Below are 19,181 nucleotides of genomic sequence, written 5' to 3' on the forward strand. Positions count from 1 at the left end.
GAGTATGTCACCAGAAGCTCTGTAGTCAAATTGATTAACTGCATACTATCATCTGTTGGATTCTGCTGCCTACAAGCCTGGGAGTTGTCCAAATTTCAACATTCCCAGAAGGAAGAGCTAAGTGGAGGTTTCGTTTGAGTTCAGTTTTGCTGATGTCTTCTTGCTGTATGGGCTCTTGAGCTTTGCTGGCTTACACATGCTGTTGCCCCTGCTGGGTTGGTGGTAAAGTGAATTCTCCTCTACTTACAGATGAGCGTGAAGCCGTACAGAAGAAGACCTTTACCAAATGGGTCAACTCCCACCTTGCCCGGGTGTCCTGCCGAATCACAGACCTGTACACTGACCTTCGAGATGGACGGATGCTCATCAAGCTGCTGGAGGTCCTTTCCGGAGAGAGGCTGGTAAGCAACTATTAAATTGGAAAACATTTTTTAAGAAACAAATACAAGCTTGTCTCCTGGTAAATTCTGCAATTAAGAATGTTTTCTGGAGAAGAATCTTGATAAGTGAGATAAACACATTGATTCTGGGTGATGGTATTGAACTGTAATAATGTAGCTTTGTTTTTTAAGATGCCTGCCTCCTTTGTAGGGAGGATTCTAGCTGATTGTGCTAATAAGGCAGAGTGCTAGCAATAGAAAGGCCACATTTAGACGTTGGCTCTGAGATGAACCTGCCATTTACATGAGATCATGGGAGGAGTTTTAAATTTATGTCTTACTGATGATTCTTCAGAAAATCTCAAGGTGGCAGCTGGTAGCCTCTGGCAGGTTTTTGTTTTTTGTTTTTTCCTGCTTTCCTTATGTTTTGGAGCTGATAGTACATGCTGATACTGTGTCATCTTCTTGGGAATGGAGCATCTGATAAATTCACCCTTGTCTCTTCTGGGCAGAAAATTGTTAGTCTGCAGTAAAACGGTATCTTCAGTAATGTGACATTTGTGTATATACCTTAAGCCAGAGAAGCTAAAACCACTCACTGTGACTGGCCCAGCAGGTTTTTTTCTCCCCTTAGCTTAAAAGCATGTGCTCTATTTTCCGCTACAACTCATGTAGTTCTGTAGGTGGTGGTATATCTGAGCCAAGCTGGTGCCCAGGGATAGAGCCCCACATCTGTACTGACATCACCAGGAAAATGTGATGCCAATAATTGGCGGGGCTGCAAAAAAAAAAAAAAATCCTGTATTTAACTTGATCTCCATCCTATAACTTGACAGCCACAATGGGTCTTTTGCAGATCAATCCACACCTCTGACTGCGGGTGAGAGACTAGGGTTTTACATTCCCCTTTAGGAGTCTGTGAACAGGATTACATCTCAAAACCTCAGCAGAAATGAAAGTGGTATTTTCTTTCTATGTCCCTCTCTGGTCAAGAACAGATTCTTCAGAAGGTGGTCAGGCTTCTTCTCATCTTTATTGCCATCTGTCCAGGTGTGTAGGTGTTACTGCCTCATGTTTTATTAACAGTTTATAGGTCAGACTAGATTTAGATAATAAGCCCCTGTGCAGATGGCTGCAAGAAGGTGGTGCTTTTGTGGGACAGTGCTCCCCTGTTTTGTTAGAGCAGTTTTCCTGTCAGCCTGGCCCCACAGCCACGACAGCCCCCAAATAACACACAGATACACTGTATTAGATATAAAGCTATTGGCCTGTTACTAGTATTTTTTATTGGTAGCTCTGTCTTAAATATTAAGCCATTTCTATTAATCTAAGTATTTCCACATGGTCTTATCTTACCGGGGAAGGGATCCGGACCTCTTCCCTCAAGTCTCTACATCTTGAATCTCTTTAGTACATCTCCCAGAATCCTCCTTGTCTCCTAGTCCTGTCTATTTACCAACAGTGCTTTATTCATTAACCAATAAGAGAAACATATTTACAGAATGCATCTCCCATCGTCTTCCTCTTTTCTGTCTAAATAAAAAGAAGGGTTTTAACCTTAACATAGCAAAATATATAACAAAACAGCTATCAAGTAAGAACCACAGTTAACAAAATTTAGGCCATTAACATTTAGCAAGATTTAAAGAAAATATTTTTATCATCTATCCTATCTTTGTGAATCTAAAGTCTTATATGTATCTTATCTTTAGTCCTAACTAAGGAAAACTATAACCTTAACTGTCTGTCTTCAACTCCATCAAAGACCACAGAAGGATAATATATAAACTCTAGAAATGACACAGACAATTTGCTGCCTGGTCAGTCTCCAGGGGTAAAAGACATCTGCAGTCAGTCTGTAGCCCTGTCTCAGTTACTGAGTGAGTTAGTCTTAGTTTTTACCACCAACTAGGAGGAGATAGTAGGTACATGTTTCAGTGACTAGAATATGCAAACTTACTTTATTAATAAAACTTTGGACCCTTTTGCAGAGGGGACCTTTCTGAATGCATGTGCTTTTACTGAGTGTTAGTTCATGATCCAGAACATATCTGGATTTAGAAGAATTAGATCTTTTAGAGCTTTTAGGTAGCCCTCTGCCTTGCTTGATTCTGACCTTCTTGTGAAGAGGAATTTCTACCTGTAGGCTTGGCCCAACTGGCTAGATATCCAAAAGTGTTCACTCCTTGCTCGATTCATGTATATCTAGCCATGGAGCAATAAGACTTGCTAACTGGGAATCAGTGAGAATTAAAACCATATCTTTCTGGTGTTTTGTTCTGAAATCACAGAAGACTATAACTCTTCATGAAGGTCTTATTTCAAAATTGTATTAAAAATATAGACTGTTGTTTACTCTGGCATTATCTTGGCCAGAAAAAAGTATAAACACAGAGCCTCTGTCCACCACTTTATTAATTGGACTTGATCTCAAAGCCAGATGAGATTGAGACTAAAAGTGTGGAGGTTTGCCCACCATATAATCAGCACAGTGTCATTAGGCTTGCACTTAAATGGTGAAGTTGTCCCAAAGGTTCAGAGCCCGCCTATGATTTCAACCCTTCCAGGCCCCTTTGACAAAGAAGAATTTCCAAGCATAGCTCCCCTCTGACTTAGAGCAAGTCTTTCCAGGGATCTGGGTCTTCTCCAGTGCATATTGTTTTCAATCACAGATATCATTAAGTTTTGATCACCTGCTCTTTACTGATTTTGCCTTTATGTTTAATCAATCTTTTAGAAGAAAAATCAACCCCCCAGAAAGTTTAGGCATTAAAAAAAGATGTTTGTGTTTTGTTTTATTTGTTCTGTTGGTTTTACAACCAATGATTCCTGAACAGCTTGAGCTAAGTGGAGGAGGTAAAATTTACCATAGTTTTTGGTTTTTCGAGACAGGGTTTCTATGTATTGTTTTGGAGTCTGTCCTGGAATTAGCTCTGTAGACCAGGCTTGCCTTGAACTCACAGAGATTTAACTGCCTCCCGAGTGCTGGGATTAAAGGTGTGTGCCACCAAAGCCTAATTTACCATAGATTTGTTAAGCCTTAAATCCTGCATTGAACTGTTTAGAATGAACTTATGTTTTTCCTTACTTTTCTTCCAAGATCTCTGTTAAGTGATGATACCAGCATGTATTGTTTGTTGAGACATAATTTTGTGGACCAGTCACAGAACCAGGCTCTTTTTCTAAGCACTTTGTTTTGGACAATCAGCCATTGCAAGAACTCATACTCCCACTAATTTTCGATCTACTTGTATAAATAATAGTGAGAGGAACCATATACTAAAGTGCCAGTAGAATGGTAGCAAAGCCCTGGAATTAGGAAGAGAAAAGAAAAGGAGCCCTTTAGATGAAGTGTCCCAGAATCTTAGTAGGGAATTGAGGCTTGTTGGACCCAGGAGGAGAGTGGCTCAGACTAAGTATCTGGAGGCCATAATATCAGATTTAGCTTAGAAAAAAGCATTCTCCAATGTTCACACTTAAAACAAAGTGTCTAGGGGCTCTATCAGAGGATTCTGCAGTTGGACAAGTGTCCTGTTTAGTTGGAGTTCCTTAAATATACACATTTACTTTTATTTATGTGTATTATTATTTGCTTGCATATCTATCTGTGTGCCCTGTCTGTGTGGTGCCTGTGGAAGCCAGAAAAAGGCATTAGAACTGGAGTTACAGATGGTTTTGAGCTGCTACGTGAGTGCTGGTTCCTCTAGGAGGGCAGGCAGTACTCTTGATTAATCCCTAAGCTGGCTTTTTAGCCCTGGAGAGTGTGTAGCTTTGGGGAGTTTATTTCCTTTCAGTGTTTGATAGGGGAGAATTTGCAGACAGTTTGGTTTTATGTGTATAGTCATTTCTCTTTGGAGACAGGGTCTCACTACAGCTACAGCTCAAGTTGGCCTCAAATACTCCATCCTCCAGCCACAGCCAAAGGCATAGCCACAGGTGTGTGATATGCTTTGCTTTGTGGGTGGGTGGGGCACACATCTATGAGTAATGCAAGTGCTGGTTGCACAGTTTTCCTGAGCCATTTAGTATCTTTTCTGGCTTCCTCTTCACTTGAAATTTACCTTGCATGATGACAAGTCTTCTGTAGCTGGAAGTGACTTCAGTGACCACTGTATTAAATGTCTTTTCTTTGAAGACAATATAACTCAGGAATTGAGACACTATGCAGGCCAAGCAGGTGTGTGTGTGTGGTGATGAAGACTAAGGTATTTCTTAGGTCTTGGACTCTGTCCTCCATCTCCATTCTGCTCTCTATCTCCCTGGAGAAAGGACAGGGGGGAATTACTAAGGTGAGATAGTTGGCTTAAGCCTCCTTCCCTTCCTGAATAGCCTGCCAGGAATCCTTTCTGTATCCTCTTCTGTTTAAAGAGGAAATCACACTAGTTCCAGGAAGTATGTGTTCTTTCTACATCTAGACTCTTGACAGCAAGTCCTGCCATTGTATATATTCTGTAGACTGTAATTCACGATGTACTGTAAAGAGCACTTGTCTACCATGTTTAAGGCTCTGGGTTCAGTCTCTGCCTGGAAAAAGTAAATAATCTTCATGGGCAGTTGCCAGAGTTAGAGGCTTGGGAGGAATCACACACCCCATTCTTTGCTCTCAAAAAGGACTTGAGTCCATGCAGGAAAGGAGAGTTAGCCCATGACTACACTGATTCTCAGAGTTAGGGCTTAACCTAATGACTCTGGGCAATTAGAACCAGGTCCTAATGTTGGCTCACTCCATGATTCTCTTTTGGAATCTGATGGAAGATGGATCTGGAGTAGCGTAATAATAGTTGGTATTATTTGGGACAAGAAGGGGTATCCTGGAATGAGAAACAGGAAAAACACAGGTATCAATTATAAATGAATGAATAAACAGAATGTGAGTTGTGAAGGGAAGTTATGAAATTGATTTAATTTAATTTCCTTAGAGGATCAACCTGCCTGCCTCCCTGTCCCATCAATAATTATACAGGACAGAAATGCCACCCTTGAAATCTGATAGTAATCAAGGCAAGATGGTATGCCACTCTGGAGGGGCAGCTTGAGAAATACACCCCTACCATATCCCTTTGTGTTCGGTTTTTTGTCATTAGTTTCTTAACTCCCTTTGAGACTGTGAATCATAATAATATATAAATAACTCTTAAAATTATTTGCCAGATGAGAACTGAGTCTTTCCTTACCATTCATATGGGAATGCATACCAACCACTTTTGTTTGTATTCTGTGTTCTTGAGTAACATAAAGATAATGAGCTTTTAGCTCATTATCTACATACTACATACATTACTACATCCTAGTTAGCTAGTTAAATAATCCCCTCAACAATAAAAGGATATGAATAATAGTTTCTCTCTAATGTGGCCCTTAATGAGGATTGACTGATTAGCCAGCCATAAACCACCACAGAGAGTAGTAGATGTAGCCAAGAAGTTTCTCATGTTGGAATCCATGTAATTAGGTGAAATCATTGTCACCTCTTGAGAATAATTTATTGTTTGCTGAATTTGAGTATTATTGTAGGCAGAGTTTCTCTTTGTTCTGGCAGCCACTTCCAAATAACCATACAGAGACTTAATATTAATTATAAATGTTTGATCGATAGCTCAGGCTTATTACTAGCTACCTCTTAGAACTAAATTAACCCATTTAGATTAATCTACCTTCTGCCATGTGACATTACCTCTCTTTCATCTTGCACCCTGCTTCCTCTCCATGTCTGGCTGGTGACTCCTGTGACTCTGCCCTTCTTCTTTCCAGAGTCCTTAGTCTGGTTCTTCCACCTAACCTTATCCTGTCCAGCTATTGGCCAGTCAGCTTCTTTATTAAACCAATCACAGTGACATATATTCACCCAGTGTAAAGGAATGGTCCATAGTTCCTGAATTTGTCTGGGTATCTTATCACACCTTAAACACTTGACAGTCCCTCTCTGAAGTAAATAGAACACAAGATAAGAGAATTGGCATGCTGGAATTTAGGAGGGTAGGAGGGTGAGTGGTATTTATTAGGGTGGCGGATATTGGACCTGAGGCCTTGCATATTAAGCAAGTGCTGCACCACTGAGTTACATTCTCCACCTGTTTTATTATGGTTACTTTGAGACAGGGTCTCAGTAAGTTGTTTGTGTTAGCCTTGAACCTAGGATCTTTTAGCCTTAATTTCAGAGGAGCTGCAAATTTGGTCATGTACCACCAGGCCTTACAAGCTTTAGTGTTGGTTTTTTCTCTCTCTCTCTCTCTCTCTTGCATTGTACTACCACTGTTATTTAACTTGTAAGAGTTCTAATTGGTCTTAATAATAAAAACCCTGGGTCTGATAGGGTTTAATGCTAAAAGATCAGAAAAGCAGAACAGCCAGTCACTAGTTTTTATATCTACTGAATCTTCAGACCAAAGGGGTGATCCTGTCCCTGGGAATCCTCAGATTCCCATCTCTGCAAAACCTCAGACAGAAAGCAATGAGCTCCTATCTCTTGCCTTTTATTCTTTTCTCCACCCAGCCTTATCAGTCCTGTCTCCACCTCCCTAGTGCTGGGATTAAAGGCATGTTATCCTAAGTGCTGGTTTCAAAGGTGTGAGCTCTGCTTTTCCTTTAGACTGATTCAGTCTCGTGTTGCTCAGGATGACCTTGAATGCACAGAGATCCATCTTCCTCTGTCTCCCAAGTGCTGGGATTAATTAAAGTTGTGTGCTACTGGCTTCTATGGCTAACTAGTGTGGCTAACTCTACACTCTGATCTTCAGGCAAGCTTTATTTGTTATAGCACAGACAAAATACCACCACACTTTGCCATGTCTTTTTTGTTATTCTGTTGTAAAAAAAAGGGGGGGGGAGGTTAAATCTTTCACTGAAGATGGATGAGCATCAGTTATGAAATGTTTTAAAAGCATGAATGTTATTGCAATGAGGTGATAAAGTAAATGTTCCAGTAACTTACTTTTTTTTAAATTTTAGATGCTGCTTATATATTTTTATGTGTATGGATGTTTCTCATGCATACATGTTTGTGTACCACATTTGTACAGTGCCCACAGAGTCCAGTAATGGACATCTGATCCCCTGGCACTGGAGTCATAGACCGTTGTGACTGGAAGTGGATGCTGGGAATCCAACCTGGATCCTCTAGAAGAGCAGCCAGTGTTCTTTAACTGCTAAGTTATCTCTTGAACTCCCCTAGTAACATTTATTTGTGTGTGTGTGTGTGAGAGAGAGAGAGAGAGAGAGAGAGATATTGAGTAGATGTTTATAGTAAATATGACAGGAATGTTAAAAATGTTCCCCTTCCAAAGGCTTCTTTTCCATTTGATAGAATTGTAAAATGAACAGATAGTTAAGTATTTAAGGTATTTAGATATCTCGTTCCTGTCCCTCTGCCCTCCCTTCCCCTCTCTCCTCCTTCTTTCTTTCTTTTTGTTCTTTCTTCTTACTTGTTCCCTTCTCTAGCTTCATAAAACTACCACTCGGAAATTCTCCTGATTTGAGAGTATGTCCCATTTTCATCTTAAGTTGATCTTAGGAAATGGCCCAACCTAGCAGCAATCTGTTGTTACATTTAAAACGGTCAATTGATCCTCAATAATATGTTTGCGGATGGCAGCAGTAGTGCCGAGACTCCATGAAATTGAACCAAATCAGTGCACACAGATTTCAGTTTGGTTTTGGCGGGAGAGCACTCAGGCTGAGATGTGTGATTCAGGGTAGTCCTCAGGAGTTGTCTCTGCATGCTAGATGAACTGTCTCTACCTCTGTTCTCTGTTTCTAGCCTAAACCCACGAAGGGACGGATGCGCATCCATTGTCTGGAGAATGTAGACAAGGCCCTTCAGTTCCTGAAGGAGCAGAGAGTCCATCTTGAGAACATGGGTTCCCATGACATTGTGGATGGGAACCACCGGCTGACCCTCGGCCTCATCTGGACCATCATCCTACGTTTCCAGGTAAGAGGCTACCAGCTTAAAGAACTTAGCCAGCTGTCCACACATGAGCTTCCTAACTACAGGGTCTCTTAGAGAGACCCAGCTGCTGCCACTCTGGAGGAATGTCAGACCTACCATGTTCTGCATTTCACTGCACATGACAGGCTTGGCTTTCCTGTCAGATAGGACTTGATGACATGGGGCTCCTAGGATGCACCACAGCCCACTGCATCCTGCCTGGTACTTCTGCCATTTGGATCTCAGTTACAAAAGTCAAACAGTGTGATTGGTCCTGGGCCCTTCTAGGCTGTCTATACTTCGCCAAATTGTGGCCACGTAGGGTAGGGGCTCTGTTTTTACCTTCTTGTCTTCCTTTGGGTGTGAAGGAGCAGTTTTCAGGAGGAAAGAGCTAAAAGCCTATGTATGTTTGAATGGTTGATGATTAATGTGATGGAGTGCCTCTGTGTATAGAAGCCTTGTGTGAGAAGGCACTCTCAAGGTCGTTTTTGTGCCACTCCCTTAAGCCTTGTTTGTGTGGGGTTCAGTTCAGGCTGCCTTGGGTGAGCTCAGACACATAGTGTTAGGAAGAATACCACTGTTTAGGCCTGGCTCTGTCTCCAAGGACATGTTTTGTGCTCGTGCTCTTCAATCACAGTTTGAAGTGTTGGAAAAACTTTGTACCATAGTGTCAGGTTACTCTACAAACAACCCCCAGCAGTCCTGTCTCCTGTACAACTGTGTGCCTGTGCTTTCCCTCTTCTTTGCACCCTCTGATAAAGAGCTGTTGATTTTTCTGAGTAAGGACAAATCTCACCCAAAAAAATCAAAAATCAAATTTTAACTGACTTAGTTTTCTGAGATTTCAATGTAACAATGTTCTGGATGTCTCTGTGTGGGGAGGGAGTGTTACAGAAGGAGACTGTCCTCTGCCTTCATGGCTGCTGTTGAGAAAACATCTCAATAATTCAGATTCCCAGGGCCCAGTTCTAGCTATTCTAATTAAATAGGCTAATTGAATTATCATTGAAGATGTCATCTATTATTTTGGCCTGTGGTGATGAGAACATTCCCATGTGGCCCCTTGACTGCGGGTGAGTGCCCATGTCAGGGAGCTGGCACACAAAGCCATTTGCAAAATTGTCAGAGTGAACTGAGTTGAGTGACATTGACTGTCAGTGTGCTGTTCTTGTACTTGAGCCTGCTAATACATATTTCCCTTCTTGAATTGAGAAGCAAGGCCATTAGCACAAGTGCATGGTCTACAGTTTTGGTAGCTGGCATTGTGCAGTTTCTTTCACTAGCTTTATTGAGTCATTACTTGTATTCCCACCTCTTGTCCCAAATTCAGTTATAGGAAGAAAAAAAAATACAAAACACAATTGGGAGCATTTATCTAAAATAATAATATAGGTGCCTCTTAACCCAACAACTAAAATTTTGAATGAATGTGGTAGAACTGTGACAGTTAGACCAGGCTTTATGTCTGATGTTGAGATTGTTTGTCATCTTAGCATGGAAGCATAGCATTTAATCAAGTCAGTTTTCAGAAGTATGCACATAGTGCCTCCACAAAATATTTTTCTGGTTTCTTTTAGAAACCAGCAAGCTAGCTTGCTGTAGGAAAGATGGACCCCCAGGGCATGCATGATCTTAATAGGTGCTAGAGAAACATTCAGGTGACCAACCACTCATCCCTTTGGCTTCATGTATAGAATAGGAAACCTAGTTCTGGAGGATTCTGAGGTGACCCTGACAGTGAGACTAGGGTCTATGTTGTGTAAATATAGACCTAATCCTCGGAGCTTGTCAGGACAGTAACTTGAGTGTTTGTCTCCTACTTCTTTTTAAACTTTAGATCCAGGACATCAGTGTGGAGACTGAAGATAACAAAGAGAAAAAGTCTGCCAAGGATGCATTGCTGCTGTGGTGCCAGATGAAGACAGCTGGGTGAGTGAACGCAGAAGGGCACCAGGCATCTCCCAGTGTATGTCCCTGTGGTCATGACTCATAGGTGCTGACAGTTGGTATGTTGACATTTCTGTTGGCTGTCAGAATTGGAGTTCTGATTTATACTTGGGGCTTGTCATTTTCTTAATCTGGTGCTTTTTTTCTTTTTAATCAGGGAGCATCACATACTGTTATATCTTAATTATAAAATTCTGAAAACATTTCGAGGAATTACTTAGAAACATACTTTTTAAAATGCATTTGGAAATTTTTCCTTTAATTTCTGCCATTTGGAAAGCTTTGCACAGCAAACTTAAAAGTAGTTATTATGTGAAGCTGCCCTGTTTTTCCTCGTAGGCTTTCACTGGAACCCAATGTGGAGATCCTTTATAGCACTGTGACTTTTTGTTGCCTATTGACATTTTGTGAATTTAGCTGATATCCCTAGTATCCCTAGAAAAGTGGCTCAGCACTTAGTAGTACTCAGTGCTTTTCCAGAGGACTCAGGTTCTGTTCCTGGCACCCGTAGCAGGTGACTCAAGACTGCTAGAACTCCACAGCTCCTGTGAGCACCTTAACGCACATGGTACATATAAACTCACAAGCACATACATACATGTAAATAAAAGTGAATAAATGGCTTCTAAGTCCTATAAAGTGCTGATGAAATTATTTTAGAGTTCTTCGTTCTTAATGAGAACTAGGTCTTTATCACCTTAATTAGTGTGTTATTCTCAAAACTGCCTTACCCGCAGGTGTTGGTAAGATAGCTTAGCAGGTTAAGGGCACTTTCCATAAAGGCACTTGCTATCAATGATGGCCTGAGTCAGATCCTAGGGGACACACATGGTGGAATGAGAGAACTTGTCCCCACAAGTATCCTCTGCCCCTCTCCCAAAAAGAAACAACCCAATCAGACAGATAGGTAAATGTAAAAAATTTCAAAAAGAAAAAACTCTAGATACCCATAGATGTAAACAATGAATGTGAAGCATAGAAAAACATAAAGAGCTCATAGCCCAGCGGTTCTCAGCCTTCCTAATGCTGCAACCCTTTAATACAGTTTTTGTGCTGTAGCACCTCCAACCATAAAATGATTTTTTCCCACTTCATAACTAATTTTGCTACTGTTGTGAATTGTAATTAATATAAATATCTGGTATGCAGGATATCTGATATGTAACTCCCAACAGATTGAGAACCACTGTTACAACCTAATAAGCAGATGAAAGCACAGATACAAAGTTACTATTGATTAATACAGTTGATTAATATGGTGAAAAATAGCTGACTCTAATTTAGAGGCAGGTTTCAAACAAAAGTTTTCCAGGGAAGTTCTTATCCACAAAACATCAATTAAGCACTATACATGAAAAACAGAGCTGGGTATCATATGACCAAGCAGTCCTGGCCAGCTTTGTCCCATTGGTATATAAATTCAGATCCTAGTGAATGATGGCCACTTTTTCCTGAGTGAGAATAATGTTTCGATATAGAACATAGTTCATATCTTTTATGGAATTGAATTAACAAGCAAAAAAAAAAAAAAAATTAAAGGCAAACAGCTGTCTAATTTATTTTTATTTCATAGCAAGCTGATTTTAAGGGGACATAGGCTCAGACCTGATTGTCCTTACTCATAGATGACCTTGAGTTTACAGTGAACATAGACTTTTTTTATTAAAGCTTTGCTCTATGCTCTGTCTTTGGCAGGTACCCCAATGTCAACATCCACAATTTCACCACTAGCTGGAGGGATGGCATGGCCTTTAATGCTCTCATACACAAACACCGGTAAGTCTGAAGAAAGTGTGTGGCCGTTTTTTCTATGGCAGATCTGGATGAGTTGTAGTATTTCCTATCTGTGGCTTAGATACTGTGCAATAATGGCAATGTCTACATTCATATGGAGAAAATGTGTGAGTTTACTCCATTATCTTTCTTTTGCCTGATAAACTTTAAAATTATTTAAAAATGAGGTATCACTGCTTGATGATTCTATGACACTGTAATTTTACCCCATTAAGTGTTTATATTAGCATTTCTGGAGCAATTATCATGTCTCCTTAGACACTTGAATTATTTTCAAGGCATAATATATTGTGGTGTTCCACTGTCATTCTATATAGGCCAGACCTGATAGACTTTGATAAACTGAAGAAATCCAATGCACACTACAATCTGCAGAATGCATTTAACCTGGCAGAGCAGCACCTCGGCCTCACTAAACTGTTGGACCCTGAAGGTAAGGACCCTAGATGTGAAAGTTTCATGTAAAGTCTTGTTGTGTTGGGTGTGCTTTCTGTGTGCAGCACGCCTTGAAAAGTAACAGGAGCTTTCAAATTCCAGTATGGCAGTTACTTGAGGATTTGTAGGATGGGTTACATTTGACAAGGCTTTGAAAGATGGGTCTAGAGAGAGGCCATGGGCAAAGGTAAAGAACCAGAAAAGAAGCCAACTTTGGTTGAGGGAGTCTATGGGAATGGTGTAGAGAACACCCCTAGGAAGGATGGCTTGCATTTTGCAGGCTAAAGTCTAGCAGGCAGTGGGGTGTCGGCAGAGGTTCTTGGCACCTGTGCTCACAGAAACAGCCTGGCATAGGTACTCAGTGAATGTTTGTTGACTGATGTTCATGAGAATATGGAGATTTAGAGCAAGGGCACTCTTAGGATGCTGGAGCTTAAATAAGGAAGGGATTATGTGAGTGGGTGAGACGGTAGCAGTATCTCTTATGACTGACTATATCATATCTATGTGGAATTGATGGCTAGTATCTGGATCCCTGTAGTAGCCAAAGCCTGTCTTTAGATGACCTTTCTGGGGAAGCCTATAAAACCCCCGTTTCTCCGGGCATTGGTGGCTCATGCCTTTAATCCCAGCACTTGGGAGGCAGAGGCAGGTGGATCTCTGTGAGTTTGAGGCCAGCCTGGTCTACAGAGTGAGTTCCAGACAGGCTCCAAAGCCATACAGAGAAACCCTGTCTTGAAAAACAAAAAACAAACCAAAACAAAAAATTGTTTCTAGGTTTCAGTACAGTGTGGAATTTCAGAACTTTTTCTAATTTTGAGAAATACTTAAAATATAATAGGATTATTTAGTTTGTAATGCTAGAAGCTTATAGATTCAGCTGTAAGCAAATATTAGGGAAAGACAAAAAATGTGTATGTGAAAGTTTAAAGTTGTTATAAACATAGAATAGGAAGTTGAACTCTCAAGGGCATCTTAAGGTCATAAGGCTGCCGAGCTTGTTTCTTGCTACTCTCCAGTGCTTAAGATTTACTACAGGAAGCCAAGATAAAATTATCTTTGCACTAACCCATTAACTGATTTCTTGATGTAAACAGGAAGCTAAAATTCCTTGAGTTATGAGCAGTTTTATTAACCTCTTCCTTGCTGTGAGAATGTTTTCCTTAGGTCTAGCCTTTTGTATTTTTACAAGGAGCCTCCTTTTTTCCCTTCTCCTATCACACAGACTTTTTATTAACTCATTCATTAATCTTTCTCATCACCAACCAATATAAAAGAGAGACTGATAGTTTTCAGATCACAGGACTGGAGCTAAAAACAGTGTATGATATCTCCTGTAATTTTGACCTTGATCACTAGTTGTCCAGTGTTCCAAAGGATATAGATTAAAATGATTCATAGACAAGTAGGAAATATTTTTACCTGTTACTCCTTCCAGATATATAAGCATTTTGTGTTCACCAGATTGGGTATGCACCCAAGAGTTATCCAATAGGAACACCAGCTGCTGTTGGTCCTGATGACAGTGAGTCTGGGAGTATCTTGCCCTGTGCCCTGGAGTTCTCATGTTTAAAACCCTAGGCTGTTTATAGAATAGAAATAAGGATATATGTAAAATGTTTATTGAAAAAGAACCTGGCAGAGCTGTTAGGAAACTTATTTCTTTGTGTCTTATTTTTAATCTGTCCTAGGTTGTCATTCATATGTTTCCTTACTCAGTAAATACACTTTGACCATTCAGTAGGAATTGGAAATGTGGAATGGTATAAAGATGCCTTTATGATTAAGGTTTATAGGCAAAAATCATGAATAAATAATACCTTGCAGAAGGTAGATTGTGTGTTTACACAGCAGAGTCCTGAGGCAGGAAGAAGACAGTAATTTAGACACAGGAATGAGAAATATCCATGTAACCCTGAGCTGCTCCTTTTGAGCCAGGTAGTGAGTATGGGTAGACACATGAAAAATGGTGAAGACACATATTCTGCTGTGGAATTAGAAACATCTGGAATAATGCTTGGCACTTAGAAAAAAAATGCTGTTAAATATTTGAAGGAAGGATGGGAAAAGCAAAGAAAAGCTACAACAAGATAAAAAGAGTTAAAGGGACCATGCTTCACTCACTGAAGGACAGTTTGTGTTTGTGCTTGTGGATGGTGAGCCTTAAGTGAGCGGTGGCAACAGGGAAGCCAGTAAAGAAGTCTGCTTCAGGTCTGTTTATGTGAACAGGAGGGCCTGAACTATGACATTAAGAATTCTGTCACTAACTGGACATGGGTAAAAGGAGACAAAGATGTCCAGAGGTGAGTGTGCCATAGGTTGAGATGGGATGTCTAATCACAGCCCAGTTTGGTGTTAGGGGTTGAGGGTAAGGTGAAGGAACAAGCATGCCTACTGCAGAAGGCGTTTTGTGGATATTCATGTGCTTTCTTCCTCATTTGTAATTAATGACTTAATAGCAGGATTTTCAAAGAATAAGAAGTCTCTTGGCTGTTAAGTACTGTTAGACAGTTGTTCCAGCTTGCTTCTGCTGCCCTGGTGGTTTTACGGTGAGTGAGACTCTAAGCAAAGTCTTCTGGTTACAGACATCAGCGTGGACCACCCTGATGAGAAGTCTATCATCACATATGTGGTGACCTACTACCATTACTTCTCTAAGATGAAGGCCTTGGCTGTTGAAGGAAAGCGGATTGGGAAGGTGAGCTTCCATGAATGTAGTAGTCTGTACACATAACTAGTGACCTCCCTTCTCTTCCTCTGAGTCCTTCTTCCTGTGTGGACTCTACTTTGCCTGGAGTAAGCAGCACTTCATTGTGGCCTCTTTGGCAGGAATGAGGTAGAATCTTTGTCTTTCCAAAGGGTAATAAGAAGTAGAGGATTTGTAGTAGTCTCTATAATGGAAATTGGGTAGGGGGGGGTAGATTTCAAACAGGAACCTCTTTCCTCGTCCTTTATGGAAATTGACTGTTAAAACTTTAACTAAATTGGCTCTACTGTGGTCATGAAATCCTAGTCACCATGATTTAACAAACCTCAGTCTCAGGTTCTTTTCATCTCATATGGGCAAAGTTCACCCCCTCCTTTTGGTTTGTTCATTTTGTTTTGTTCCCCTCCCTGTACCCCAAACCCAGAGACGTCTTTGCTTTTCTCAAGTCATCATAGTATTTCCCTTGGGGTTGGGTGACTTCAGAACCAGTTCAGTTGACTTAGATTGTCACCACTCACAGGTAATAGGCATGGTTTGGGTACCTGTTTCACAGCATGTTTTCCTTGACTGGTGACGTGGGTATCAGTTTTCTAACCTCTGATTACAGGTGCTTGATAATGCTATTGAGACAGAGAAGATGATTGAGAAGTATGAGTCGCTTGCCTCTGACCTTCTGGAGTGGATTGAACAAACCATCATTATTCTGAACAATCGAAAATTTGCTAATTCTCTGGTTGGGGTCCAGCAGCAGCTTCAGGCATTCAATACTTACCGCACAGTGGAAAAACCACCTAAGTAAGAAGCAGATTGTGATGCATTGTCATTAATATTGGAGGAGAGATGACAGCAGCCCAAGGACACCTGGCTTTTTGCTGCTGTTGTTGTTGTTTTTGTTTTTGACTTGTGTAATGGTTTCTGTTAACTACTGCCCTGTTCTCCTTGCCTGAGTTCTAGTTGCTGAGACATTATGTCTCACCTGAGCTCGTTGTAGTAGATTGTGTCATTGGTACACAGGATATGTGAGAACCTAAGGGATGGCACAATCTTCAGTCCCTTCTCCAAAACCCTCACACTGAATGTTTTTCACGGTTCTACTTTTAGAGTGTAGAAGAGGAGCACAGAGAAGCCAGGTGTGCTAGCACATGCCTGAGATCCCAGCACTTGAAGCACTAAGTGAGGGGGACTCTGAGTGCAGGGTTACTTGGCAAGATCTTGCATCAGAAAAAAAAGTTAATGTATATATTGGTATAGTATGTGTTATAAAACCCGGGGTGGGTTTGAGAAAATATGCTATAAAAAAAGTATGTGGTAGCATTAATATTGTGGTAGATAAAGACAATCATTACATATCAGTTATATCAGTTGAGATCGAGTTTTGTTACCTAAAAAAGTTTTTGGTTTTTTTTCTCCTTTTTCAGGTGTGTATGTGATGTACACACCCATGTATGTTTGGAAATGCATATCTGTGCATGCTCAGAGGCCAGAGGAGGGTGTTTGGTGTCTGCTCCATCACTTTGATTTACTCACTTAAGACAGGATATCTCAATGAACCAGAAACTAGGCTAGCAGTAATCTTTGTGCCATGTGTCATTGTTACCCGCCTGCTAGTTTATCAGCATAGCTATGTCAACTTTAATGCAAGTGCTGGAGATCTGAACTCTACCCCTTATGCACAGCGAGTACTTTCACCTGCTGAGCCCACTCTCCAAACACTTTCGTGTGATTTTTAAGTTTAATATTTTAATAGTTATTGAGTAAAGATTATGGAATTTATTTCTTGTTTATTACCAAAGTCCTTTTATTTCTTCTGAAAATTCAGGTTGTAAATTCTTTGGTGAGGGAGGTCTCTGAAACCCACCGAACATTAAGATTACATGTTTGAAATAGCTATTGCTGATCTATTCATCCACCTTTCTGAATGAAGTAAATCCATTGTCTAAGAGCAGTGTTTCTCATCCTTCCTAATGCTCTAACCCTTTAATACAGTTCATGTTGTGGTGATCCCCCAACCATAAAATTATTCTCATTATTACTTCATAACTCTATTTTTGCCAGTTATTAATCATAATGTAAATACCTGATGTGCAGGATGTCTGATATGGCGACCACTGAGAAAGGGTCGTTTAACCCCCAAGGGGTTGCAGTTCACAGGTTGAGAAGCACTGATAATCCCAGCACTTGGAATTAATGATAGCAGTACTTTGTGCCCTTGATATCCTCAAATATAAAAACAAAAAGCCAGCCACAAAATGATGCTACAGTTCCAAAGTTCATAAGGACCAATTAACTATTCCATTGGTATCTCACTAATACAAACTTTACATAACTCAAACCAGCAATAGATAGATTTAAAATTTCATGATTGTTCTTGAAGGAACAAGGTATAGTAATGGTTATGACTGGTTCTATTCAGGTTTACTGAGAAGGGGAACTTGGAGGTGCTACTTTTCACAATTCAGAGCAAGATGAGAGCTAATAACCAGAAGGTCTACATGCCCCGGGAAGGGAAGCTCATCTCTGACATCAACAAGGTAAGCTAACCCATATTTTGGGTCTCCCATCCAGCGGGCTTCAGGTTTTCTCTGCTTGATTATTTAAGAGTGTAGGAGAATGCACTCCCAGCATCCTTCACTGTTGTTGCCAGGGATAGCAGAAGGTCTAGCAAAGAGTTGCAGTAGGTCAGTTCACTGGAGCTCTGTCAGCAGTCCTGGCACAGGGTTTACCTTGTTACCCAGATACTCAGTTTAATTCCTCATTTGTGAAGTAGTCAACTTAAACATCTTCACATGACATAGATGGGAACTGTAAATTGGTCCCATGTGCTTGGCACCTCTGCAGAACATGGGCTTAAATACTGTTTGCCTCCATGAGAAAGGCTGTCAGCCCAGCTGTTTCCACTGTTGTGCCTACAAGTATAGACTTGTACTGTGGGTGTTATTTACAAATGAAAATTAGAAAAAGCTACAACTCTCCTCATTTGACCACTGAGACCTATGAGCATTCAATGTTTGGGATTTTTTTAAAAATGGGAAGTAAGATATTGTCGGAATGAATTGAATGTGAACAATCAGAATTTGAAAGAAAAATTCAGGCATGTGAGGGTTTTTTTTTTTTTTTTTTTTTTTTTTTTTAATGTGGCATGAATAAGAGGGAGTTAGTATATTTGTCCTAGGAAAGTCGATTTATTTTTTCCAGGTCAGAGTTAGTTAGAAGTTATAGTTGTATTTCTCCTTATCCTAAAACTGGTCTGTGTTCCAAGCTGATGACACAGGATCCTTTGGCTTTGTTAAGGGAGTGTTCCCTACAGTTATGTTGAAAGAGAAAAATATACTTTCTCAAGGATAGAAACAGGATTTCCCTTTCAAGCTCTTTGATCCTTTCAACAAATACTTGGCTGTTGCTATAGCCAAGGATGGTTTTTTGAACGCTGTAAGAACCCATGCTTTTTTCCCCCACTTCTACAGGCCTGGGAAAGACTGGAAAAAGCCGAACATGAGCGAGAACTGGCTCTTCGGAATGAGCTCATAAGGCAGGAAAAACTGGAACAGCTTGCCCGCAGATTCGACCGAAAGGCAGCTATGAGGGAGACATGGCTGAGCGAAAACCAGCGTCTGGTGTCTCAGGTTCTGTCCATATCACTAACACAGGTTTTCTGAAGTAGCCAAGGAACACTGACACTCACCAAGAGGCCTAGAAGCACAGGGCAGCATTCGCCAACATCCAGTATTGTGAAGTTGCTGGCCAGTAATTTATTTCCCCAAAGAGGATGTTTAAAATTTCTGATATTCTTTCTTCATAGACTTGGAAGGAGCTGGAGCAGTTTGTTCAGGGCCATTGAGTGTATGAATCATTCATATTCATGTAAGCTTTTAAAGTTCCTCTTGCTCTTTTCCCTCAGTATTTAATCAGCCAGCCACACAAGGCAGTGAAATGCAAAAGCAGCCTTTTTTCCCTAGGTTTGACAAATTCCTACCTTCATCAGTATTTTAAT

The 19,181-nt window shown here is 40.6% G+C and overlaps 1 protein-coding gene across 1 annotated transcript in view; it reads left to right on the top strand.

The window, feature by feature from the left end:
• Sptbn1 (spectrin beta, non-erythrocytic 1) overlaps positions 1–19,181 on the top strand; it is a 129,286-nt gene that overhangs the window by 60,387 nt on the left and 49,718 nt on the right. The window contains exons 2-10 of the mRNA XM_051178758.1: positions 250–401; positions 8,137–8,310; positions 10,145–10,236; positions 11,950–12,030; positions 12,366–12,481; positions 15,069–15,181; positions 15,798–15,985; positions 17,604–17,721; positions 18,655–18,813. Coding sequence (XP_051034715.1) covers positions 250–401; positions 8,137–8,310; positions 10,145–10,236; positions 11,950–12,030; positions 12,366–12,481; positions 15,069–15,181; positions 15,798–15,985; positions 17,604–17,721; positions 18,655–18,813 — 1,193 coding nt within the window. The remainder of the gene's footprint in view (positions 1–249; positions 402–8,136; positions 8,311–10,144; positions 10,237–11,949; positions 12,031–12,365; positions 12,482–15,068; positions 15,182–15,797; positions 15,986–17,603; positions 17,722–18,654; positions 18,814–19,181) is intronic.

This window comes from Phodopus roborovskii, unplaced genomic scaffold (assembly GCF_943737965.1).
Source record: "Phodopus roborovskii unplaced genomic scaffold, PHOROB, whole genome shotgun sequence".
Classification (NCBI taxonomy): domain Eukaryota; kingdom Metazoa; phylum Chordata; class Mammalia; order Rodentia; family Cricetidae; genus Phodopus; species Phodopus roborovskii.